General features: G+C 49.5%; 1 protein-coding gene across 4 annotated transcripts in view; it reads right to left on the bottom strand.

Moving 5' to 3' along the window:
• The window catches only part of MTCL1 (microtubule crosslinking factor 1), a gene marked incomplete at both ends in the record, with an annotated part of 123,184 nt that overhangs the window by 22,749 nt on the left and 74,336 nt on the right, over positions 1-26,099 (bottom strand). For 2 of the 4 annotated variants that reach the window (XM_080821564.1, XM_080821566.1), the window contains 6 exons: positions 647-814; positions 8,955-9,152; positions 10,382-10,612; positions 12,563-12,685; positions 20,252-20,383; positions 21,533-22,870. In XM_080821564.1, the coding sequence (XP_080677690.1) occupies positions 647-814; positions 8,955-9,152; positions 10,382-10,612; positions 12,563-12,685; positions 20,252-20,383; positions 21,533-22,870 (2,190 nt within the window). The remainder of the gene's footprint in view (positions 1-646; positions 815-8,954; positions 9,153-10,381; positions 10,613-12,562; positions 12,686-20,251; positions 20,384-21,532; positions 22,871-26,099) is intronic. The other 2 variants (XM_080821565.1, XM_080821567.1) reach the window with 1 other exon arrangement.

Here is a 26,099-nt window from a genome sequence, read left to right as displayed (position 1 = left end):
CCAGATACTAATCAGACTTCTAGGGCACGTAGTGGAAGGTCTACAAGCTCTTTTCAGTATTTGGAGAAATCTAGAAGAATGCACGCTTGCGTTTTTCGAAGATAACTAGGCCACGCTCTGCATTTGCTTTGCGCCTGTGTGAACTATGACTGTGTGTTCCAATCACCACTTCATGTCGGCCACCCCTTGATGGGGCTAAATACAGCCTTGTTCAACACAGAATGTTAAAATAAATGCTACTGTCAAAAAGTGCTCGGCGGGGACTGTGTTTCATACTTGGGAGAGGGAATAGGAGGGAGAAGAAGGTGCCTTGGAAAGGCTGGGAATTCTTATTATTTTTTTTCCTAAGCAGGCCCCACACCCAGCATGAAGCCCAAGTCAGGGCTTGAACTCACGACCCCAGCGATCAAGATCTGAGCTGAGATTGAGTGTCAGATGCTCTACCGGCTGAGCCACCCAGGCGCGCCAAGGCTGGGGATTTTAAGGAGAGAGAGGGAGCAGGCAGCTGTTCCCGGCTTTCCCCTCGGAGCCCTAGCTCTTTGGTCTACAATCACTGCGGATTTGTCGAACTGTGTCTTCTCCCCATCTGGCCCAGATGGCAAGAGGCCCCGCAGCAGGAGCAGGGGAGACTCCCACGGGCAGGTACCTGTTCCAGGCGGCACTTGAGCGCGGCCCACTCCACGTCCCAGGCGGCCTTGTCGCTGGCGTACTGCTGCTGCAGCCGCCGCCGTGCGTGCTCGTCCTCGCGCAGCTCAGCGCGCAGGTCCTCCAGCAGGCTCTTGAGCGCCCCGAACAGCTGCTGGTTTTCCACCACCTGCGGGAGCGAACATGGAGTTGGTTCTGCCATGTAAGGCTATTCTTTAGGTCATGGCATCAAGGAGGTGCTGGGTTGTGTCCAAGGGGCCATTGCAATGGGTACAGAACAGGCGGAAAGTCTGCAGCTCGTGGGACAGAGCCCTAGGGTCCCTATGCTGCCAGCTGTCAGGCTCCCGGAGCTGAGACTGCTAAGGGCCTGGTGGAACAGGAAGGGGGACCCTGCACTCAGGGCTGGTGCTCTGGGCCCAGAAGCAGAAGGGAAGAAGCTGCAGGAGGCCACAGGGTGCCCAGAAGCCAGGGCTACGAGGAAGCCCAGCGTGATTTCAGACATCTGCAGCGAAGGTTGGGAATGCGGATCTGGCAGGATACAAACACTCACCTATATATGCTGTCATTTTAATACCAGCCGTTGAACTCGAAGAGAAAAAATAAAGGTTCTGTGTCTCTTATAAACATAGGGTGGTCATACTCTGACTTGGATGGATAAGTATCGCCATGCGGGGAGGACATTTTGAGCTTTAATCAAAGTCAAATATAAATGCTTAACTTGTGCATGAGGGCTTCCTCATGGCCTTCTGAGACAGAATCACTGTGCCCCTCCTTTCAGCTGCACCAACATCACCAGTAACCAGGCACCTGCTTGTTCTCCTGTGCCTCCCCCAACACCCCCACCACCAATGTGAGTGCATGGGGACAGACAAAACCCGACCCACAACCACATTTCCAGGAGCCTACACAATGCTCATCTCAAATGATGTATGTAAACAGGTCTGATAAATGAAAAAGGGGTTTTTATCACTAATCTGCTTACACCTAACTTAAGAGATTTTTTATTTTCTAAAACTCACCCTGCCCTTGGAAAGCACATTTCAAAACCATGACTGCTGTCTTTGTACGTTTCAGCATGGGCATTGTATCAGAAAGGCCGGTCCAAGCAAATTAAATACTGAATCAATTACGATATTTGGATAGTAAAAACGCCACAAGCTCATCTCTTCCAATCCAACAGAAAACACTAAAAGTGCATCCTGAGCTCCCAGACTGGTCCCACGGCCATCTTGTTGGTTGCATGTACAAGGCAGGTAGAATCAAAGCTCTCTCAGTTCTGCTGGAGTCAGACTGTCTCAACTCTGAGGACACAGAGCCCCTTACTCTCAGAGAGACTCCCCAGTGCTTGATAGACCTCTTGTGCCCAGGGCAGCAGGACGGAGTCCTCAGCTCTCCTCCACCACATGGAGAGTCTGTCATGCTTCTAAAACCATCTCATTAAGTCCCTTAAACACACATGCACAGAGATGAAAATGGACAGCCACATTTGGGAAGAATTTAAGATACTCTGGCTATCTGTATGTTTAGATTTAGAGAAAGTTGAATTAGAAAAGAGAAACTCCTTAACATGAGTTTTATTACTGAAAACGCCCCAGTTTTCCCTGTAAATTGTCTGGAGTTCTAATATTAGATGCGGTAGACTTTCGATGGGGGTAGAAAGGCCCGTTTGTTAACATTTATAGCTGTTTGGTTTTTCTCCCCTTGACCGCCAATTTTTACTTGAATAGCTCTGAGACTAAAACCAGTAAGAGTACAATCCAGGCAACATCTGAAAGATTCAGCAGCCAGAGAGCCTTCTAAAAATCCTACATGTTCCTTCCAACCAAAATGTAAGTAAATTACCACTACACTCAAAGAGGTGCTCAGGATACGTATACAACTGTAATAAATGCAGAACAGTTTTTTTCAACTCTACACCAAAGGTTTTTAAAAATTATATAAGTGCAGTTGAGTCAGAAGTATTGCAATAATCTTTTCAGAAATACATACCTTTTTAAGTACAGAATTTGAGAAAAACTATGTTTTAGAGTAGATTCATATGCTATTTCTAAAAAAGATTTTATTTATTTGAGAGCAAGAGAGAGCACAAGCAAGGGGAGCAGCAGGCAGAGGGAGAGAGAGAAGTAGACTCCCCCACAGAGCAGGGAGCCCGATGTGGGGCTTGATCCCAGGACCCTGGGTCATGACCTGAGCCGAAGGCAGATGCTCAAACGACTGAGCCACCCAGGCACGCCATCATATGCTCTTTTCATCTTTGGATTTTAAACTTAAAAAAATCACTACTTTTTAAGTCAGAGTATTTTAAGCATAAAGTAATGGGACTAATTTTGATCTAGTCTCTGCGTAGTCATTTAATTCTCACTGAAGAAAACCATGTAATCAATTCTTGTGTGTAATCAATATCTCCCTACAAATCCTACTTTGTGAGTATCGTCAGACTGTGGGGCTCTTAGCCCTATACCAAATGGCTCTGATAATATCAGGACCAGAATTCGTGGTCCTCGAAAGCAGGAATTCACAGAACAGTCTTTTTGCAAACCGAAATTTTGGTTCTTCTGGAAATAAGTATTTTCTGGCATTTGCAAATATCAGATTAAATAAAATTAAGCCTTAATGTTTTCATGCACAGTTGGGTCAGTATAATTATCATCATGTGCTATTATACCAGTATAATATTGATCGCCATGGAATGAGTTCAAAAATTGCTCTGGGACGAAGGTGGCCAAAGGGAGCAAGAAAGTCCACGGAATGGATGTTATTGTACTTGTGATAATCACCCAGGAGCAGCATGTGTCACTGCAAGAAGCCAGACTAGCTCTCCCCACCACTGGTGCACAACATCGAGAACGGATGTCCAAATAAAAATTTCTGAAGACCCAGATGGGCAGGATACTTCAAACCTCTTCAGGTACAAAAACCCAATAATGAAAAGTAATACTAATTGTATCTGATAAAGGGGTGCTAAATCAGGTGTGCGGATCGCTCACCGGCAGGATCTCATTGGCCTCTCACATCAATCCTGGGCGCATATCATCCCGTTCCCTGGGTGACAGAGGAACTAGAGCATGCGCAAACGCAGCAACCGCCGGGATCTCCCGGGCAGGAGGTGCACAGCGCAGACTGCGCTCCGGGTCTGTCCCACCCGAGGCTGGACAAACGGAGCCAACATATCTATATCTAAATTCTGACATTACACGCTACCCAGGCTTTTGTTTTGTTCTGTTTTGTTTTTTGTTTTTTTAATTTTGCCTAAGAGCAGCCACCTCATCTCTGGAAACAAATTCCATCCCCAGATCAATGGAAATAGTATTAGTAAGCCATCCTGAAAGAATGCCTTGTCTTACATTTTCTCTCTGTGGGGGCCCTTGCTGGGCAATGCTTTCGGTAAAAAGACGACCCTAATAAAGTTAAGAACGGCATCAAGATTCGTTGGGCCATTTAGAGGTCTTTGGGTGAAAGTCGTCTTGGCTACAGAACTTTCTGAAACTTCTATGCCAGGGGCCCAATTATGCAACCTTTTAGTTTATAGACCTATTAAGTATAGGTCAATTTCAATCAAAAACACCAATTTTTCAACCTCTTCAAGATCAGCTGGCTGGTTTTCTTGCTGCCACCATTTCCTTTTCCACAGGCTCAGGTTATTTCAGCCTTTCTAAGTTCATCTCTCTTCGGCAAGGCTTGCAATGATCCCAAAATTGGGATTAGGAGCTTGACTGTGCTATAAAGTGCTAACCTTATTACAGGTTCAAGGCTGGGCTTCTGCCAATAAGACTGCTACCCCAAAATACAATAAATATTATTAATAGAAAGTAAAAAGGAAGCTTCTGGGAAAGAGAACGCACCAAAATATTTGTGATGCAATGACAACTACTTGATAAAATCATTCTTGCCCAAGATTTCTAAGATAATGTGTTTCATAATTCTATGAAAGAGCTAAACTACCATCAACCACTTAGCTTGTCTCAGAGCCCTTAATTTGGGAGATGGGCTTAATTGAAAGTTGGAACAGATGCACTGACCGGCCACTATGGGCTGACCCACAGAGAGCCAGGTGGCCTCTACTCCCTGTTCATCTAGGCTAGCAGACATAGGCAGGGAGTTCCAGAACGCTATGGTAGCTGTCCCCGACCCCCAACACAGTCATAGTTCCTACTTCATACTTATAAAGAGGGGGACCTCATATCCTATTCAATTCCTCTACCAGCAAGAGTCCCAGGATAAGTCCTTTACTGTGAGATCAGACCGAAAGGATACATTGACACATTTTAATAAATAAGCCATTTGTCATTCTTACTTTCATTGTTTCATTCAGATTAATTTTAAGATTCTTTTCTAAAACGAGTATCCTCCCACAGTTAAAAGAGAATGAATCACTGAAGACCGGCCATGAAAATCCCCGGTAGAGGGTTATAGAGATGAGAGATTCATTTATGTACAGGGGCACCTGGGTGGCTCAGTGGGTTAAGCCTCTGCCTTCAGCTCAGATCATGATCTCAGGGTCCTGGGATCGAGCCCCACATCGGGCTCTCTGCTCAATGGGGAGCCTTCTTCCCCCCCCCCTCTCTGCCTGCCTCTCTGCCTACTTGTGATCTCTCTTTCTGTCAAATAAAAAAATAAAATCTTAAAAAATATATAAAAAAAAAATCATCTGTCCTTTGGCTGAGAACATGCCAGGTGATCCAGGCCACAAGGGCTTCTCGGGGCAGGTCTCTGTAATTTTCAGAGAGCTTCCCAAGAACAGATGTGGGCTTGTGGGAGAAAGATGGACATACATTTAGTAAGTTATAACACAGGTTATCAGCCAAAGGCTCCAAGAAAACCAGGGCAGGTGTGATGAAAATCAAGTGGCCAGAAGGGAAGAAATCACTTATGAGCAAGGTTTAGGGTTTACTGCTGACGGTGGCTGATGCTGGGAGGTGCGGCAGGGGCCGGAGAGTCCTTTCCTGAGTATCCTCTAGTACTTGTGGTTCTTCACTCCTGTGCCTGTGCTATTTGCACAGTAACAGTAACAGACAAAAACACACAGCCAACATAAAATGTTTCATAATCATAAGCTCTAGTCTGGTTCCTTATACAAAGAGTTGCATGTCTCCTAGGGGAGGTTATAAAGTTGCAGAGTCTGAAAAATGAATCGTGGTACATACAAAATTGAAGGTAAAAGTGATCTAGGCTCAAGAGGAGAGCTTCCTTATTGGGAAAAAAGAAAAAAAAAAAAAAAAGAGCAGATCACCGTTTTTGACAGACAGGCCTTGTCTGGCAGAGGTGCTCTTTCTGGGAGTTTCCACATCTTGGGCAAAGGAAAAAAGGTGGGCACCAAGGTAAGTCAACTGGGAGGCCGAGGGTGCCAAAGGCACTTGGTCTACAAGAGAGAGGCTGACTTCTACTGAGGGGGCTTCTGGAGCCTCTGAGCCCCAGATGAGTCCTGGACGAGTTGAGTGACAAAGGTCCTGGGGAACAGACGCCCCATGGTTCTAAAGTGGGTCCTGAGGGGGGACTCTTCAGAGACCAGCTATAGGTGAAGACTAATGTGAAACATAATTTCATTAGCTCTTGCTCTGAATTTTAAATTAGGTTCTATGTATTTATGCTTAGCTGCTTTAATAAAGAATATTATATCCCATCCCTGGATGAAAAAGTAACTTCTCTTTGAATAAATTAATCCAGTGCACAGACAATGAGCTAGTGGAACCACGGGGCCATAACGCTGGGGCTCTTAAGTCACCTTGCGTTAAAAATCTTGATTTTGGGAACTCCTAGTAAGCATAAAATGCCTATGTGGGTCTCAAAAGTTTCATGTCGTGGCCAGCGACCCAGAGCTCAGTGAGAGCGATACAATAAGCTCTTGCCTATTTTCCAGCTCTTCCAGAAGGCCGGGCAAACTGAAAGTGCTTTCTGTTCTCGAGGACAATCGGGTCGTGGCTGCTAGATCACTGGTCCTGTAACTAAAAATCAGTCGATGGGGAACATTCACACGGCCGAACATTTTCCAACCTGCTAATCTTTTATGAACTATTCCCAAGGGTGACTGGATACACACACATTTTTCTTTTTTCTTTTTTTAACCTCTTTGGACAATGATGCATTTTGCCATCCACTGTGTTCAACTGTGAGAATGCTCACTATGACACACAGCGGAAGTCCAAGGGCCGGGGAATTAGGTCCCTAGCGTGTTTAGCCTTGGGACAGGAGGTAGGCCACGTTGCCCTGCTGCTTATCACCTTGGCAGGTTCTCAGAGTTGCTGAATGGGGTGCGGCTCTCCAGGACACGTGTCCCTGCTGCTGCGGGCAGGCTGCCTAGCTAATACCCGTGCTACGGAAGGGCAGGCAAATCTGCTAACGGAGAACGTTCACTCCCAGGCTACCAGCTGTCGTACAGTAGAGCGTATTAATCTTCTGTCCTCGGGCGGACGGCTTCGTGCACTTGACTCCTGTAGACAGACAGGGCCATGAAAGGCCACCTGATTCTGCCGGTCTGCACCCTGTCCTGCAGGCTGCCCCCCGCCCCATTGGCCTCTTCTGCACACCATACAAAGTGGAAACTCATAGCTCCCACTGCCACTTCCGAGGGGACTAACGAAAAAAATCAGCTTTGGAAGGAGCGGGCGAAGAGAGATGACGTTAAAATATGCTGAATGTGAGGTTCCAGCTGACTGACTTTACATTATTTTCCACCCCCAGGGTAACATTTTCCGTGAGAACTGTTTAGAAAACCAGATGTGTTACATTTTTTCCCTTTTCCTAAGCGTCTGGACGCACGGGCTGGAAACACCCAACACGTGACCTGAGACACGACAGGTTTAGGGCTAAGTGGCAGTCAGTCACTGGGTGCTCTCCGAGTTAATCACAGATACTTTATAGAACTGCCCGACATCTCTTTGAAAAATGGTAAAAGCGGTAGGTTTTTGAGGATTATTTGCAAAGTAGCGTTTTATTTCCTAACTAGAGCCATTGCTGGAAAACTCACTCCACGCGTTAAGAACTCCCCAGGGACACTGGCATAATGACAAACTTCCTAATAAGTGTAATTAAACATTCATTTGAAAGTGCAACCTCTTTCTTGAGTCATATTATTCAGGGGAAACGAAGGGCGGATGGGCGTGCAAAGAAAACAGCTCTTTAGTTGTGAAAATCTGATTTGTCTAAGAAGAGAAAGCAGACCGGGGCGACGGGGAGTGGGGTTGGGGAAAGACACACATCTCCGAGGCCTGTGCTCAGACATGACGATTTTTCTCATTTGGATCTGAGCCAGAGTTCTGATGACAGCCCTCTCCCACTTGACCCTCTGAGGCTCGGAGGGAGGAGCCGCAGCTGTGGGGTCCGGTACACAGGGCGTGCCCAGAAATGTCTGCGGTCAGGGAGCCACACAGCCCCACCCCGGGTCACTGTGCACTTCGGGCCCACCCGGTCCTGCCCCTCCCTGCCAGAGCCAAGGGTCTAGGGCTTGGGGCTTTTGGCTCTGCCCTGCAGAACCCTCAAAGAAGCAACACAGGATCGGAAAAGACTCAGACCAGGAAGGCTGCGAGGAAGAAAGCTTTAACACTGGGTACGTCCCAGGGTCTCTCAGCACTCCAAAGCCGACACAGCTGCTGTTTTGTAGAGAAGCGCAAAAAATCTGGGCGGCATCAATAGAATCTTTTGGCTGATTAAGCAGGGGCTATCTGCTTAATAATTAATAAATGTGACATTTGGCAACATTCATAATGATTTCATATTATGCACTGAAATCCCATCTCCATATATGCTTTTCAGTTTTTCTAAGTGTCATCAAATTTTTTTTTCAAGTGGCCCAAAAAGAACCTGAAACACTTTATACATGTTTGGGATTTAAAATATATATATATATTTCTTTCCTCCTTATGCATGAGGTTGCCAAATTCGTGAGGCCGCCGATGCCCATTCAGCCAAACATCAACAAAAATAGCCCTGTACCTTCTTTCTCTGGCCCCGAGGAGGGCGCTGCCCCCGGTAATGTCTCTTTCGTGGAAGAATGGTCAGTCTTTCTAAAGCCACAGATCCTTCTACACACCATTCTGTAATTCCTTCTCAGATACGTTTGCCAGCCCTTCCAATTGATCGGATCCTACCATGCCCCTTATTGACATGTGTAAGGCAAATGGACCAATGGGCTGATGCTGAAATAAAGCCTTAACGACATGATTTCTAGCACAAGCACAGTGACAGGCCACCACAGGTGCTCAGAGTTTTCCGCTCCCTCGAACACAGCACATAAAGTAAGATGACCCAGACGTAGGCTAGGAGTCTATTCTCCCGGGTGTGGACAAATGAGGAGCTGGAACCTTGACACCCACCTGCCTGTGAAGCTGTGCCCCGTGTGCAGGCTGCAGCCTCGATCCGTGGTCACCAATTTGCACTGCAGGGTGTGCAGAATGCTCTCCCATCGAAAAGCCGCAGCCTGGACCATTGTCATCTCGGTCTGGGCTGTCCCCCTTGGGCTCCCCCTGAACTCCAAGCTCACCGAGCCTGGGGAGGGTCTCTGGATGCTCGCTCTGCAAACAGCAGGAGACAACAGTCACAGCTCTACCCGACCCCTTTGCTTGCAGCCTGGTTTATTGCTTGAGGGTAATTCTCCCCTTTATGGGTTATCATGTCTTGACTTCTCAGCCCTTGCCTGAACATGCTCAGTTAGCCCATTTCACTCACTGGCCACCTTTTTCACGTAAACAGCACACTGTGGGTACCCAATCGGTCAGAAAAGATTGGAAATTTGATTGTAACTTACTTTGATAATGAAAAATTTTATTATTTATAAATCATTATTGATTACAGGTACAGTGTTATAAGCTGGAGGAGGAGAACTCCAAAGCACTGATTAGCAGTAAACTTTACAACCACTTCTAGGCTTTGCTCAAAGGTGGTTTTCAATGTCAAGGTTATCTGGAAGCAGGCTGAATTAATTTGGGAAGACTGTCCTCCCCGAAGAAAGAAACAATGTTATCTGCCCCTTCCTAGGATGACTTAAAATTACACACAGTGAAAAGCAGATGAAAAGTCTTTGGGGGCTAAGAGGAAACCAATATTCACCAAGCCCTGAAGCAGCAGACAAAGGAGCCAGGGGTGTGGCTGCCCAGTGCACACCCCGTGGCAGTGGCCAGAAGGCAAGGCCCGAAGGAGCCCGCAGGGCTAGAGGCCACAGGGACCGAATAATCAGAATCAACCAGAAAGCAAATGACTCTGTGCTATTTCTGTGATGCATCTGGGAGTGCAGGCAGAAGGGGGAGCACGTATACAAATGTCAGAGGTGGCAAAACTCAGACCCATCTAGAGCAGAGCAGAGACCCTTATCAAACTGCATGGGCTGAACGGGCTCTAGCATTTAGGACCAAAAACCGAAACAGAAAGGAGACAGAAAGATTCAGAACTCAGTCTGACAAACCAGCAAGGCTTCTCAAGAGACACACAGGACCTCAGGGTGACAATGCGCACGACTTCAAGGGTCAGCAAGGGGAAGAAATGGCCACACAGCTTCGCCGCACAGCGGAGCTCGAGACAAGGGCTCTGACAACGAGGCCAAGGGACAGCACAGAATTCTTGGTCTAATACAGAACTGGACAACATGTTGCATTTCCCGTGCCTGGACTGGGCTTGATAAAATCATCCTAAGTAACAGAATGTGACTTTGTGTGTAGGGGTGTAGGGGACAGCAGTGCCTGGGGGTCAAGAACAAAACGGACACAAATAAAATGAACTCTCCGGTGGGGACTGCGGGGGAGGGTACCTCAGTGAAATCCTCGCCTTCCTCCTCCATCTGCTTCCCTTGCCGCCAATGCTTCAGCAGCCACCGGAGTTTGACGTAGAACAGGAAAATGTTCTGCTTCAAGGACCGGAGCTCCTGCTGCATCAGGTTCCTCTCATCGCTCCAGGTTCGCTCATGGAGGGTGTTTTGCAAAGCCAGGCTGTGCATTTCTAGTTCTTTCCACCTTAAGGCATAGAGGTGCTCCTCCTCCATCTTGAATGCAAAGAGAGACACGAGTGTGACGGCAGCTCTTCCAATGTGCCACAAAACCAAACCAAGTTTTGATCAAGTTGCACCTGGGACGGGAAACACAGACGCCCCCGAAGTCCAGAAAACTCCTTGAGAGGTGTACGATTTAGGAAACCTCAAGGGTTTTCTGATTCGGAAGCAAACGCTATTTCAAACCAAGGTGTTATCGTCAGTTCTCATTGTCAAGTCTCTCGTGGTGTTTTTGGAGGTCTCTAAACTTCAGGAAAATCGTTTCTCAGATGGACGGCTTACAGCGGACTTCCATGCCCATTCCCTTTGCCCTCTGTTTGTGGGCTTGCAAAAGGCACACTGCAACTGGAAGGCGGGGGGAGGTTAAGTGGAAACCCTTCTCCTTGGTTTCCTAAGCCTTCCGGTGTGCACCACCCTCAGAAGACAGGAGAAAGCAAGCTGATGGAAAGGCCCACAGAGAGCGGGAGAGCGAGGTGGGTGGGTGGGGGAGCAGGGATTGTCCTGGAGGCAAGGTCCTCTGCCACAGATGGTGGGGAGCAAACAGGAAAGTACGCTGAGAACCTCCTTCCACACTTAGGATTCCACATTCTCATTGGCTATGAGTAACTCTCAGGGAAATAAAGCATTGCTGAAAAAGAAGTGTTTTCCATTTCTATGCTCAGTTCCTGCTTTTCAACATGGGTACAGGCGCTCTTCCAAGCAATAAACAATGATTATGTCGGTAATGACTAAGCAAAGGGGTGTGAATAGAATCTTATTGCACAGATAAGGGCCCAAAAATAATATCAATAGTAGCTAAATGAAAGCTTTCTGTTCCACATACTGGGGGAGGGGGGGGGATAGGGTGGGGAAAGGGTTCTAATGCCAGCCTTGTAGTTATCAGCTGTCCTCTCCCAATTTAACACTCCCTCTCGGCCAAACACCAAGGCTTTGAGTTTTGTTTTGTCTTATTTTCCTAAAGTACTCGATTAGTGCTCCGAAACCCATGGGGCTGTGACTACAGCTGCCTGTGGTCGACACCATCCTATGTGTTAATGCCAGTGAAGAGGGAGGGGCAGCTCTGGGAAGACCCCGGCTGTGCACAGAGACTGGTGTGGTCACTGTCACAACACCAGATCTTTATTGCCCTTCAAGCTGGAGGACACAAAAATAGTGGTGATTTAATTCCCCATCTCAGCAGCCCCCAGAGTCCCGCCGTGGGTTCTCTTCCCGGTGGGCACAAGAGCAGGATGAGCGGGGAGGGGGGCAAGTCTTGTCTTCAATACATTCCTTTGTTTTGAACCCAAGCACTACACATACCTGGGACCCTGCTATTTTGCTCTTAGCATCTCCAGGGATAAACTCACTTCCAGGGATAAACTTTTGGTGCAGGAAAAAAAAAAAAGTTAAATTATTTAGGAAATGAGTGCTCTGTCTGTGACTCCCTTCTCCTAGCAACCCTGGGAAAGGATTTAACATATCATGGATAATTAGCCAGTAACAGGTAATTCTAAGATAAACGAGAAGAGTTAATAAGGCCGCAGCTCAATCAACGGCAGTTTTCTGAAGACAACTGTTGAGGGTGAGTCGTTGGTATTTCTCTCAGAAAATTTACCTAACATTGGGAAAGCTTACAAATCTGCATGATTACGGAAGTTATGGACACCCTTTCCTGTCCAGGTGTGTTAAGGCCCTCTTTGATTCTCCTTTGCTGGCTACGGCTACATAGGTCAGATGTTAGGAAGAACTTCCTGAGACCACAACATAAATAGTGAAAAGCATGTTTTAGAGGAGGAAGATGGACAGCTGTCTCCATGAGATGTCCTCAGCACAGCTCAACTGGATCCAGGAGTCCAGGAGCCTGCGCGTGACAGACAACCCTCTTTCGAATACATCCTGTCACCTGTCTCCAGGGGGCTCCGCGCTCAGAGCCCCGGTTGTGCTGAAATTGTGTTACATATTTACCTTCCGAATCTTGTTTGTAAATTTCTCTGTCTCCTCTTGATGCAGTCTGGTCGCCCGCGTAAGCTGACCCTGCAGCTCCTCTAGCGATACACTCTGTTCAGGTAAAACAGGGGGGCCCCTGAGCTGATCGGTGGGATAAAGGAAGGGGTTTAGTGGAATCAAGAACTCTGCCTGATGGGAAGACGCAGGACAGACATCTGCACAAGCCAGGGACACACACGGAGTGACACAGCATGGGCGGGCGCTGTAGCAATGGAGTGAGTTCAGCGGCAACTCGGGGCCCTGGGGTTGTCTGTGACGGGCAACCCCAGCCGTCCTCAGCTCCCACCTGGGAGACAGGTGCTTAGCGGTGCCTGTCGCCCGAACGTGGGCCACCACAGTCCCCGCCACCCAGGCCGAGCCAGGGGTGGCAATGACCAGCTCACACAAGTTGGTTTTTAAGATTCACTGCCTGAGTTCATTCCAGGTTGCAGCATTCATTTGCTCCGAGGCTTTCCTAGCAGAGATTTTCCTGCCCTGTCAAGAGTGCCTTTGTTTCCTCTGGGCACCCAGGATAAGTGGGGTGGGGTGCCTTTGGGGACCAGAAACATCTTTTGAGTTGCACACATTGCCTAAGAGGAACTGCACAAAGATCTGCTTATTACATTTTGGGTTAAAAATAGCTAAAGGAATCCTTTTTCATGCCCTTTACTGGTAAACTCTACCTCTTGGTAAAACCCTGTCTTTTGTGCCTTTTATGTCCAAATGGCAATGATCGAGAAGTAGGGGCTATTATGTTTTAAGTAAAGTGTATTTTTTAAGAAATGGAAACGGTTATATTTAAAATTCTCAGGCATTACTAAAATCAAAGCATGACATTTTACCCACGTGGTTTATGCTGCTTGAAGACAGGGGTTCATAAATCCGGGAACTAGAGTGGATTGTTGCAATAAAAATAGAACCTACTGGTTCATTCTGATGAGCTAATCTGTCCTTTCTCACAGAGGATACTGTTCGCTCATCCTAAATGGATGTGACCTGGGTTGTTGGGACCGAATATCATGCCCCAAGAATAGGAAATGCAGAGGGAATGGAGGGAAGTGCAGATCTCCTTTAGCACAAGGGATGATTAAGAGTTTACAGGAAAGAAGGATGATGACAGAAAATCAGAGACGCTGGGGATTTGCCAACTTTTGGGTAACATTTCTGGAAGCTAGATATTTAAGTTCATCCTACTTTCAAGAAATCAGGAACTACTGAGGACCATCATGCCTCTTGGAGTTGCTTGTTACTAGAGATGATTACTATAGACTTTTATATTTACTAGGCTGGGCTTCCAGTTCTCGCTGAAAAGAGGCATTTCTCCCCACATTAAACTTACGCCAATGACTAGTTTCTCATTTTTAAGAGAACTACCTTATTGTTTTTTAGTATGTATAGTCTTTTACAGTAATGACTTAATCTTTTCTCCTGTTTGCCTGCCTTTCATAGTTGTGAACACACCTACTTTGTCGTCTCTGATGTTCTAGAAAATCTGAAGGTGTGTCTGGGAGTAGAACCCTGCTGTTGGCCATCAGCTGGCTCTTGCTCCAGGCGCGTGTTTTGGCTTGTGTGTTTGCGGTTTTGCACTGTGAGCTCATCTTCAGCAGGGATTAGCCATGATCTTGTATGTAACCTGGGTTGAGGATGGGCCTCCAGGACGGGTTTGTGTTCCCAGAAGCCAGTGACAGAACACCAATTCTCCTTCCCTTGGGGACTCCTAGGCCACCAGGTGACATCAGTTCAAGGGAAGGAGACATCCTGGTGAGGCTGTCGGGTATGGTTATGTCGGGGGAGACTTCATGCTGGTAGACAGGCTTCCCTCTACCAGTAGGCAGATGTCTCTCCAGCTGAGACTTACACAATGTGCAGCCCCTGGAGGCCCTGGGTCATTGATCTCTCCACCTGTGTTGGGCCCAAGGCCCTATGTCCTGTGCCTATGCAGCTATTAAAGCCCAAGGCGCTGGGTTCCCAATTCTGGCAACTCTCCCCCTAACCTGCTCCTAAAAGCCATAGACACTGCTGCTCTGATGTTCCCTTCTCAAACCAATTCCAACCCCTGAAGATTTTCCTAAATTTTGGGGAGAATTCAGCTACCTATTTAAAAAGACATCTTCTATTATGCAGCACTTTATTCAATAAGTATTTTTTGAGCACCTATAGTACTTGGCACTATACTGAGGATTTATGAGTACATAAAGCTGCCCCAAATCCCTGCCCTCCTGGGGCGTCCCACTTTGCACAGAAGTGTCTTTAGGTGCCTCAGACTACTTTCTTCCCAGCTTTACTTTTTTTAGCTACTCATTATTCTGTACATTTAAGATATAAAAACCCTCCATATTTGGATACATCTCCTACCAGCCCAAGAATCCTCCATATGCAGAGATGTTGAAAAGGGCATCCCAGGGGTGCCTGGGTGGCTCATTCGTTACGTGTCTGCCTTCGGCTCAGGTCATGGTCCCAGGGTCTTGGAATCAAGCCCCACATCGGGCTCTCTGCTCCATGGGAAGCCTGCTTCTCCCTCTCCCACTCCCCCTGCTTGTGTGCCCTCTCTCGCTGTGTCTCTGTCAAATAAATAAATAAAAATAATTTAAAAAAAGAAATAAAAGGCATCCTCATTAAGCCTATCTTTCAAGAAAACCAAAGACGTGTTAATTTAGTTTCTATACATGAAACCAAACGAGTTAGATTGGTTTAAATCTTGAATGAATAGTGTAGATAAACTGTTTTCTATTTTAAACAAATATATGAGTCTCATACCTAAGCACTGATTTAAAAATGTATCCCTCTATTGGAACCACATCTTTGAAGGGTCACCTTGAAGATGAAAAGGACCCCTGAAGTCCTAAGAAGTTGTTCATCGGGAGCATCTGGTTTACCTACAGTGGCTCCCTGTCACGGGTCAACAACAAAAACTTCCCCATCTGCTACAAGTTTTATTTTACTGTCCATTTTTGCTGATGGAATCTTAAAACCCCTCAGGCAAGTTCAGTGTTCCTAGCTGGGATGCCGTCACTCCAGTGTTACAAAAAACAAAATACGAACATGCTACAGTCCAAGTTTCCGTCCAGAATTATTCCACTGTCACACAATTGCATCCGACCACATAAATTAGGACCAAGTGTTCACATCACACATAGATGTCCTCTAGAAAATAAATACTTCCCTTCATTACCAAATTCCCAAAGGGTTGATTCTAAAAGCCATCCTTGGCCCACTTACCTAAGATTCTGATTGTACATCAAATTCGCCTTGACCGCTCTCTACGTAAGGCAGTCTATTGCAACAAATACCATCCTTACTTGATCCCAAGGCTGTGGAGACGTAGCGAGCTTGATGTCATCACAACCACCTTCCCTGGCAATGTCCTGAATGCCACCGCCCATGCTTTCCCCAGGTGGCTGAGTCCCACACCACTTTACCATGGGAATGTCTGGACCTCTTCAGAGAAAGTGGTTTATAGATCACTTTCCACACTTAAGAAGTCGCCTGCATTATCTCTAAGCAGAAACAGGAGTGCTTTTCATTATAGTCGCTATTAGCAATGCTCCTTAAATAACAGGACTCTGTTCTACCTCTATTCCCAGGACTTCATTTTCTGGTGAGTTCCATTTTGTTCTGGCCAGTTTTGTTACTGCTTCTTCCAAAAGCCGTAGAGGAGGTCAACGCCCATGTACACATACTTGGCATAAAACCCCACATCATTTTACCACGGCTGGTATTTCACAGCTGGGGCATGAGGGGTCCCAAATGCTTCATGTATGTCGTTGATTAAGGGATCAAAGGAGGAGCTCGGGAAGAGAGCTCTTTGAGATTTCTGATCTAGAAATTCAATCCTCTGGGTATGGGCTCGGTATCATTTATATCTGAAATGTGACCAGGGCCCATGCTTGGCCACATCTCATTCAGAACTATTTTTAAGGCGCCCCGCACATTCCAAGCTGCGTATTCTACACACTGCTCTCTCTTAACAAGTCGGAATCTCTCAGCAGATTTGTCAGGAGCTGCGGGGAGCAAAGTCAGGGAAGAAATCTGGTGCATGGCAGGAGCATCTAGCTAACATCTACTCAGATGAATAGGCACCAGAAATATCTGTCCTTCTGAAGTCTGGTTTTTTTTTTCCCCTGAGCTAATTTTGGTGAGCTTACATTAATGGGTTAGTGGGCTCTAGTGCATTCTGACTTCAGCTTGTTCTGCCTATTCCTTAAGAGTGCTGGGTGTGGATACTCCCTTCCCTCCCGAAGATGAGTGTGTGTCCCAAGCGGCAGGCCTTCTGCGGCACAGATACGTCACCTCCTGCAACGCTACCCTGCTCGAAGGTGGTTTTTCCTTTTCTCCTTCTTGGTGTTCTTGCTCTTACTGGTGCTAGTACTGCGAGCAGGGGTTGAACCCAGCCCAAACACCCAAATCGTCCAAAATAAGAATACGCCTTCTCTCCTCTTACCCCAAAAATGAAAATCTACACAGATTTCAGAGAAGGCATTTCACAAATGGAACCTGAGAAACTGATCCTTTGTTAAAACTTCAGCTCAACTACAGAAAGTTTTTTTCCTCTTTGAAGCTGTTGATACTAAGCATCCTTTCAGCTCCCCACTCCCAGGAACTCCGGGCAGAGCTAAAGGAAATTCACACTTGTGGAGTAGGAATCAGCTTGCACAGACAATTAGTAATTTCAAGGGCAAGGTAAGAGGAAGGAAGAACACTACTCAAGGTACATCGGCTTCAGTCTTGGGCCCATTCTGGATGTAAGTGTTCTTTTCTGCAGTTAAACGGGGTGCTCTGGGGTGTCGGGCTGTGTGCGCGAGGCTCCACCGGGAGCTACTTCTAGGTCGGGCTGCCCTGCTCAACGGATGGGAGCTCCATGCACCATTTTCATGGTAGCTTCATTAGAAAGTTTTGGGCAACGGATCTGGAGACGTTTTCATTAAAAGGCTTTTACGAGTTCTGCCTCTAGCAGAACTTTAACCCCCCATGTAATACTGGAAGACCAAACTAAGCAGGGGACACCCACCCCAGGAACTGAGAAGCTCCTCTAAGACCTCCAAGGGGTCTATGTTGGGCTTCTATCATAAAAGGAAAAACTACAGAGCTATCCAAGTGGTCCTAGAATACCTCTTATCTTTTAAAAAATATTTTAAAATAGAAAGTGTTTGCATACATAATTGAGTCTTCCGTGTGAAATGCCTTAAGGGATAAAAAAGTCAGAACAAGGATGTTTCAGTCCCAATGGATACTAGCCCCCTTCTAGGAAATGATGCTCTCTGGGACTTGCCTTTTACCATGAGCTTTTTAACTTTCTCAACAAACTCTGTAAAATTAAAGGAAACTGAAGATGTTTAAAGGAGGCGACACAGCATGGCAAGAAAGCCGGTGTGCTGCCGGTCACCTGAGTGATCTAGAGCGGACGGAGCTCTTCTGAGCCATGCTCCTCACAGCAGGGTGGGAAGAGGGCTGAAGCAGACCTAAAGGGACCATTCGACCCAGTTCTCCCACCAATCCCCCAGGGGCTTCCTGGCAAGCTGCCTCACTTTCAGACCTCCATTTTCTCATGCACGGAAGTGGGGAATTTGACTGAAGATCTGACATTCCCTTCTGAGCTATACTGCGCAGTGATCCCAAGTCACCACATGGCACTGGCTAGCTCTGCTGATCTACTTCTCAGGGAGGCTTGTTTTCCCATAACACTCAGTCTGAGTGAATGAACTACGTTTCTCTCTCCCAAGTCAATGGTTTCTGAAGGTATGCGATGCCATGTGCGTATATGGCAGGCAACGGGGAAACTTATCAACGCCCCAGTGTTAAACAACAGCTTATCAGCGTTTTGCTAAACAAGGCGACGTGTAACACGCCTTGAGTGATGAACATATGGGAAGGAAGCGGCAGTTAGCCTAACACTGTTATCCTGGAGAATGGGGCTGCTGTGTTCAGCCGGAGCCATGCCTGTGCAGATCAGGAAGCAGCCAGGGGAAGATGAGAGCGGGCTACAGTGGGCAGAGGAAACTGGTTCCAGAACTAGGGGAGCTGTGACACCCCTTCCCACCTGGCAGGCTTCAGTGGCGGGACACCTTTCCCCTCCTTATTATTAGTCAGACTTTACTTTCCCACAGCACTTAGCACTGTTCATGCTACTTTCTCAGCCAACAGTTCCCCGGCTCTGGGAATCATCCACATATAATCACAGGAGGCAGCTAGGACAGTATTTTTCTTCCCATATCACAGATGCGAAAACAGAGGCTGAGACCTGCTTGAGAAACAGAGCCGGTAATGGACAGAGCTGGGCTCGAGCCCAGGGCAAGAGTGGATTTCAGCACAGTGTGGTCTCCCTGCTAGAAAGAGCTAGGGGTGCGGTATTCACTGAAGACTAGGAAATGTGTCTCCCTGGGAAAGAATCATTCAGTGGTTTTGAAATGTGCGTACTTGGAGCTTGCTACTGCCCAAGCAACCAGCATTCTCAGACGAAACCCCTGTGTGAGGCACAGACTGATCGCCGGGGTTTCCTGCAGAAGTTTCACACGTTATAAGACACACCAATCCCTAAATCCACATTTGCTTTTACATAAGCTGTGAGGGCAGTTTTCAGGTCACTGTGTGCCCAAATCAATGAGGGTAGAGATGTGACATACGCTCCCACAGGACAGAGGAAGAGCCCACACTGGAGATCTGGGAACTCAGGTCTGGGTGAACCAGCAGTTCCATGTGCCCAACTGGGACCAAGGGACCCACAGCTCATCCCAGCATCGGCCGCAGGCTGAGCTGAAAGGCGTAGGCGTGGCTCTACCCCAAGTGCCTCAGTGAGCATCACTTCCTAGTCAAACGCCTGACTTTTTTTCTGAGTGAGCTCAGTGTGTTTCCAGGAGTGAGTCCCCTGTCTTTGTCGCCCCCGCCGTCTGGGAGCCCACCAGGATCGGTTGGAGCTGAGCAGTAACACCCCTACTGGGACTGATGAATTAAGAATTTCAGCCAGACCTTTTCTAGTGTGGAACATGGTACTCTACCCCTGCACTAACCCGCCTTGACGAGCAGCATCAGAGAGAGGAATTCATTCCTTGGGGACACCTGTCTCTCTGTCACAGGTGGAATTACTTGCCAGGAAGAGCTTCCACTGACAGGACCGCCGACCCCCGTTTCATAGGATGGAATATCTCTGGTAGCCTTGATGGGGGTCGGGAGTTTTGTTGCCAAGAGGATGCTAGGGCGACAGAGAACCCCCAGGTCGGGAGTGCACTCCCTGATTCTGCCCATTGGCTGGAGCCCTGCCACCAGAAACTACAGGACAGGCCACATGAGACACGGGGAAGGACAGTTCCCTCCAGCCCGGTAAAGACAGTGCTTGGCTTTCATGCCCGTTTTCTTTCCTGTTTGACACGAAGCTACAGAACACTCACAGATCAGTCCCCTGGGCCTTGCTGAGTTTCCAGGCGTCCACAGGCAGGACGATGCTTGTAGGACAAAGGAGCTGGTGGTCTGCCCACCTTCACCCTGTGTGGACCCTCCCATCCCAGTAGCATGCAATGGATTCTGATTTTGGAGGGAGTCCCACCTGGTTCCACACCCGCCCACTACGTCCCTTAAGGGCCCTGGACCCAGATAGGAAACATCAGACGACCACACAGCTGAAGGAGGGGTGGGAGGGCGGGGGTTGCTGGCCGGTGGGGCCAGGCGGTCGCTGACCTCGAGACTGAAGCAGCTCTGGCCTCCCAGCCGGCAGCTCCCGGCGTCCCCGTCGGCCCGGCGGTGCAGAGGCTCTGGCTCGTCCCCGTGCTCCTGCCCCGGCTGCCACTCCAGCTGACCTCTCAGTTTGGACTGTCAGGTGCATGGGAGGGATTCGGATTTGTTTTGTTTTTAATATGCAATGAACAACGAAGGAGCGGGGAGGGGGGCGGGGTAGGGAGAAGCAGGGAGGGGCTGCTAAAGGAAACAGACGGGTGAGGTAGACGACGGAAACCTCCGGAGGAGGAGAAGCATGAACAGACACAGCGCTGTACGAGAGGGACGAGCACAGACCCAAAATGAGGATGAGCAAAAACGAGGGCTGAGAGATCTGCAGAGCAAACAAGAGACACAGAGGGGGGAAGGCAGAAGACTGGTTACGAGGCACATGCAATGGGGATGCGTGAATCAGAGACTCGACCGCAAGCACACTACCCACGAAGGATACGGAAACAAGGCTCCTCCTTCCTCGCTTGTGGTTGAGCAGCAAAAGCCATAATCCAGGCGGCAGCTGGGTCATGCACCCAAGGGCGATGCACAGGAAAGCAGTCCTTGGAAGGCCACTCCACTCTGCCCTCGCCCTCGGCTCGGGGAGGGCGACGACCTTCTCCGTCAGCGCCATCCTTTTCCCGGGCCGGCTCGTCTCCCCACTGTGGCTCATCTTCCAGTGGGAGCGGGTGGGCCTGGCTGCCTAGGGCCTCTCAGACCCGCACCGGGCCCCTCTGGCCATCATCAACCCAGGTAGGGACGCACTTGCTCCTGAGCGAGTCTGCTAAGTATCCTGACTGTGAAATGAGTTTGTACTTTGTTTTAAACTCCTCTGCTTCTTCATCGAGATGGCCAGTCGTTTGAGACACCAAAAAAATAAAAAATTAAAAAAGGAGAAAGGATGGACTGCGTCGATCCCTATCGCTTCCATTGGGGTGAGCCTTGTGTCGTGAGGGAGGGCCTCTAAGCCAAGAGCAGCGGCGCAGTTAAAAAAAATAAATAAATAAAGAGAGGAAAAAGGAAAAAGAAACAAGGAAGTAAAAGAAAACAAAAACAAAAAAAAACAAAAAAAAAAGAAAGAAAAAAGAACCCAACCAATAGAAAGGGTTTGGTTGACACTTGAGGCTTTAGTACAATGCAGGTTTGAAATCATAACCAAGCAGCCGTGAGCAGAATGAGTTCAAGTGCAGCAATGCCAGCGAGGAGGAGGAAGAGCAAAACGGAGCAGGGAGGCGGAGCCAGGAGCCCCCTTACCTGCAGGTCCGGGACCAGCTCCTTCCCCAGGTTCCCGACGGGGGAGTCCCGGGACACGGAGGTCACAGTGGAGAGAAAGCTGGACGACTCTGTGAGGTGGGGCAGGGGGGACAGGCCTTCCAGGCGCTCCCGCAGGCCGTCCCCGATCCGGTTCACCTGCTCCAGGAAGGCCTGCAGCTCCTTCCTAAAAGCCTTCATCCTCGAGTTGATGGTCCCCAGCAGCGGGGGCTCCTTCTTGCCCCCCTCGCCCATCTCCCCTGCCCCTTGGACGTCAGCCCCCGGAGAGGCCTCGCCATTGCCCTGCAGCCCCGCGTCGTCGCCGAAGCCGGCGGTGTCCGTGATGAGGCGCTCCACGGTCCGCTCCAGCCGCTCGGCCTCGTGCTTTATGCTCGCCAAGCACTCAGTGTCCTCCCTGGCCCGCAGGAGCTCGGCCGCGCACGGCTCACTCGCCTCTGACGGCTTGCCGCTGCCGAAGCCCGACGTCTTCTCAAACATGTCCTCCGAGTCGCTCTCGCCGCCGATAGGGCCCTCCCGCTTTGGCTGGGGCTGGCGGCCCTCCTCCCCGTCACTCTCCTTCTTGCCCTGGTCGCTGTCGGCGTCGCTGTCCCGGGGGCTCGGGGCGCGCGGGCCCAGGTGCGCGGCCAGGTCGTAGCGCTGCACGTTGGACAGCAGCACCCGGTTCTCGTACTGCAGCTTCAGCACCTTCCCGCTCAGTTCGTTGATCTGCAGCCGCGCCGACTTGAGCTCCTCTTGCAGGGGGGCCCCGCTGCCCGCGCCCTTGCCCGCGCCCTCCGCCAGCCACCCGGGCTCGGGCCGGGGCTCAAACTTGAACTTGCTCAGCTCGTGCGTCAGCTGCCGGTTGTGGTCTTCGATCTCGGATATGGACCTCCGGAGCAGCTCCGCTTCCTCCTCCACGAACTGCAGGTGCCGGCGGAGCTCCGTGGAGGATTCCAGGGAGTCGCCGAAGGGTGAGGTAGGAATGCTCGCCACGTGGTCCCGGCCTGAACCCTCCCGCTCATACTGGCCCCGCAGATCCTCCATCTCCGCCTTGAGGCCCCGGTTCTCCACCTCCAGCTCCACGATCTTCCGGCCCAGGATGTTGGCCTCCTCCTCCACCAGCTTCAGCCGTAGCTTCAGCTCTGCCTCCCTGGTGCTGGGCGGCCCGCCCGCCTCCCCCGTGGGCAGAGGGCTGTCCACGTCTCCATACAGGGCCTTGTACTTCTGGAGCTCCTGTTCCAGCGCGTCCTTCTCCCGCCCCAGCTTGGCCATCTTTTTACGCATCAGGGAGCCTTCCTCTTTGGCAAACTGAAGCTGGCACTTCAGATCGGCACTGTCATCCTGCCAGGAGAGAACAGCCCAAGAGAAGGGTTATTTGAAAATACCACATATTCGTGTTTTTTTAAAAATTTCCCTTGCACCTCGCCCTCCAACACACGCGCATGCGCACGCACACACACACACACACACACACACACACACAAAACAACGATCTTTCCATCAGCATGTTGAGTTACAGGTCAAAGGAGCCAAGACAATGCCAGCGTGAGCCCGGGCCTTCGCGGACCGGACACGGCAAAGGCCTACGGCCTGTGGCTTTGTCTCAGAAACCGAAGGAACCAAACAATTCGTTTGGGAACAACATGCATGTGGAATCCATGATACAGGTGACGACGGCAGAGGACGTAGAAGGAAATGAGACCCGGTGCCTGTTAGCAACACGGCAGTCCCTCGCTACTTTGTGGGTCCATCCGATGAGTCACCAGCGTCGGTGAGAGATGCCAGAACTCTCACTAAGCATGGTGTAGCAGACGGGCTTCAGAAGCGAGCTCTATGTGTTGCCATTCGTTTCCTCCAGTGTGGACCTCGCCATCTAAAGCAGCCAGCAGCCCACAGGTGTTACCAGGATGGGGAGGCCCTATCAGAGCCCGACACTGCACTGACTTGCTGAGACCCTGAGGCATGGCAATTCGCCTCTACTCCTCCCCTAGTCTCCCCACCCCCAGCATATCACAAGGATGACAGGAGGACAAGGACACGGGATGACAGGCAGGAGGGGGCTTGGAAGCCCTCGTGCGGAGTAAGTACACACTCTTGCAGTTAGGATGAACTGTTACCGCAGACCTAACACCTGGGTTGCCCCCAACCTATCACCAGGCAATGGCAGGCAACGTGAGAGCCCCCGCTTCTGTTCCACTCCCTTTTCTTGCTCTAACACAGCAGGAAATGAAACTCAGAAACCCCAGGCCAGAGTTAAGTGTTTCAAAACCAGAGACATGGTTCTCCCTGGAATCACTACAGGACTCTGGAGGGTCACCGAAACAGACTCTCTGCCACTAAAAAGCCACACTTGCATGGCTGAGGTCCTGAAGGCAGGTTTTGGACCATTTGGAAATCTGACTGTGCCTTCCCGGGGCAGATGTCCATGCCTGGGACCCATGTGAACTGTGACGTGGGCCTGCAGAAATGTTTCACTGGTCCCATTCATGAATGGGAGAAATGATGGATTTTGTGAAATCATTTCTCTCTGGCCATTGCAAGTTTCCAAAGGCTGTTGTGGGGACAAAGACTTTGGCAAAGGCTTCCCCACCACCCAGAGAGACTCGACAACACGATCCATGGTAGCTGTGCCCCATCAGCCCTAGGGGAGGGAGAGGCATCAAACCAGTCTCCCGAACAAGTCAACCCTCTGGGGGAGAGTGAACCTTCAGATCATTGTGCTCAGAAGGTCCAGCAGAGTTACAGGCAGGTCTCTCCCTCAGAGAACAGGGCTCATCGTCTGCCCTGTCCTTGCCGCACACTCGCCACTGTGTAGCCAGATACAGAAATACCCACCTTGGTGCCTCCCAACTGTCCTCCTTCTACCTTACCTCGATCCCTCCTCCTGTACCCCAAACCCATGGAAGGAAAAAATAAACGATGTGGCAGGGAAGCCTCACGGAAAAATCTAAGGCCAACTATGAGCCAGTGCCACATGGGTAGAAAAGCCATACTGTATATAATCCTAAGACTAAGGGAAAAGCATGCTTGTTTGTTGATTCATTCATTCTTTCAGTGAATACGGAGAATCCACCATGTACCAGAAACCGGCACGTTACTTTTAAATGACCCCAGTGTCTTAAAACTTTCAAAATCAGATCAAAAGCACCCTTTCAGTTATTCGGTAAACACAGATCTGCAAGAAGTCGATGCATCCAAATGCAGAGAGAGGGCTCTGCCGTTCACACGATGGGACAGAGTTTAAATAAGCAAACAGACATACCAGGGGAGACAGACTGTCAACACTTTGTAAATGGATTAGCTTGGGGGTGAAAAGCCTAGGATGGGAGACAAGGCGGTGCCCTCAGCCCCAACATTCCACTTGAGAGCCAGTGTGTGTCCTTAGTCCAATATCTCCTAAATGATCCTGTCTCCACCTTGAAGCACAGAAATCCACCTCTGTATCTGAGGACCGCAGCTGACTTCATGGAAGAGAACATCGCCAGCCCCAAGAGAATGCCACCATCTACCCACCTTGAGCCTGGGCAGACCCAGGAATGGGCAGGGCCCCCTGATGGGACCAATGCCCCACCCTCCAGTCCACCGACACCTGCAGCTCCTGAGGCCCTGGTAGGTGGAGGCCAGGATGGAAATGGGTGGACAAGAGGCACTATTATCTGCACAGCTCAGACCAAGATCTGGGAGTCTCAGGTGATCTTCCCTGAGGATCTTCCCCCAGGAGTTGAACTGAGAAACCGAGGAAGGGGGTAGGATCTCTGAGAGGCCTGCGGAACCCCGGCCTTCCCCAAAGGTTCCGAAAGGCTCAGCTCTAACCGCTTAGGGTAGGCAATCCGAGAGTCCTCACATCACATTGATTTCTAGAAACCCTAAACCTCATAACCCTCTCCCCCACCCACCACTCCCCACAAGTCTGACTAAAACCAGAACTGCTCTTCCGAACCTAGACCCCAGTCTGTTAGAGAAACAAGGTTCTATGACGCACCCTAAGGAGAGTCCAATTCATAGATTACCTGAGGATTGATAAAGTATCCAAAAAGTCTTCTTGTTCCTTAAAAACAGAAACTACACATACACCAGGAATTCTAAGGCGATTCAAGCATGCTGTCAGGTCTACTCAACACCCATGCGCGCCCGACACCAGACCTGCCACCAATGCTAAAGCCAAAGAAAAGACAATCTCTGGAGCCAAGGGAGTGTGTGCTCTTAGCGAGAGGGTCAGATTCGCTCACTCTGGTCCAGGCAGCTGGAGCTGGGCGCTGTGCCTGCCGGCCAATGGCAACCCTAAGAGTGGGGGTGGGGGGCGGGGTGGAGGAGGGGCTGGAGAGAGGAGGCCCAGGGAGCCGGCTCCGTCTGTTCTGGCGACAGGGGGCCACTCCTTCTCATGAAACGGGCAATGACAGCCTCAGGGGGAGGAGCAAGAGGCTGGATCCCCTTACCTGGTAACCACACGCTTTCCAGAACCCTGACAAAATTCCCGGGGAGGGGGCTAGGCTGAATCGTAAGCTGAAAGATATCGAGCTCTGGTTTCAAGAGATCATCAGCTAGCTTCAGGAATGCAGTATGAAAGCAG

The sequence above is a fragment of the Martes martes genome (genome assembly GCF_963455335.1).
Source record: "Martes martes genome assembly, chromosome: 13".
Classification (NCBI taxonomy): Eukaryota; Metazoa; Chordata; class Mammalia; order Carnivora; family Mustelidae; genus Martes; species Martes martes.
Note: the sequence above shows the minus strand (reverse complement) of the source record. Positions and strands in the feature narration are given on the sequence as shown.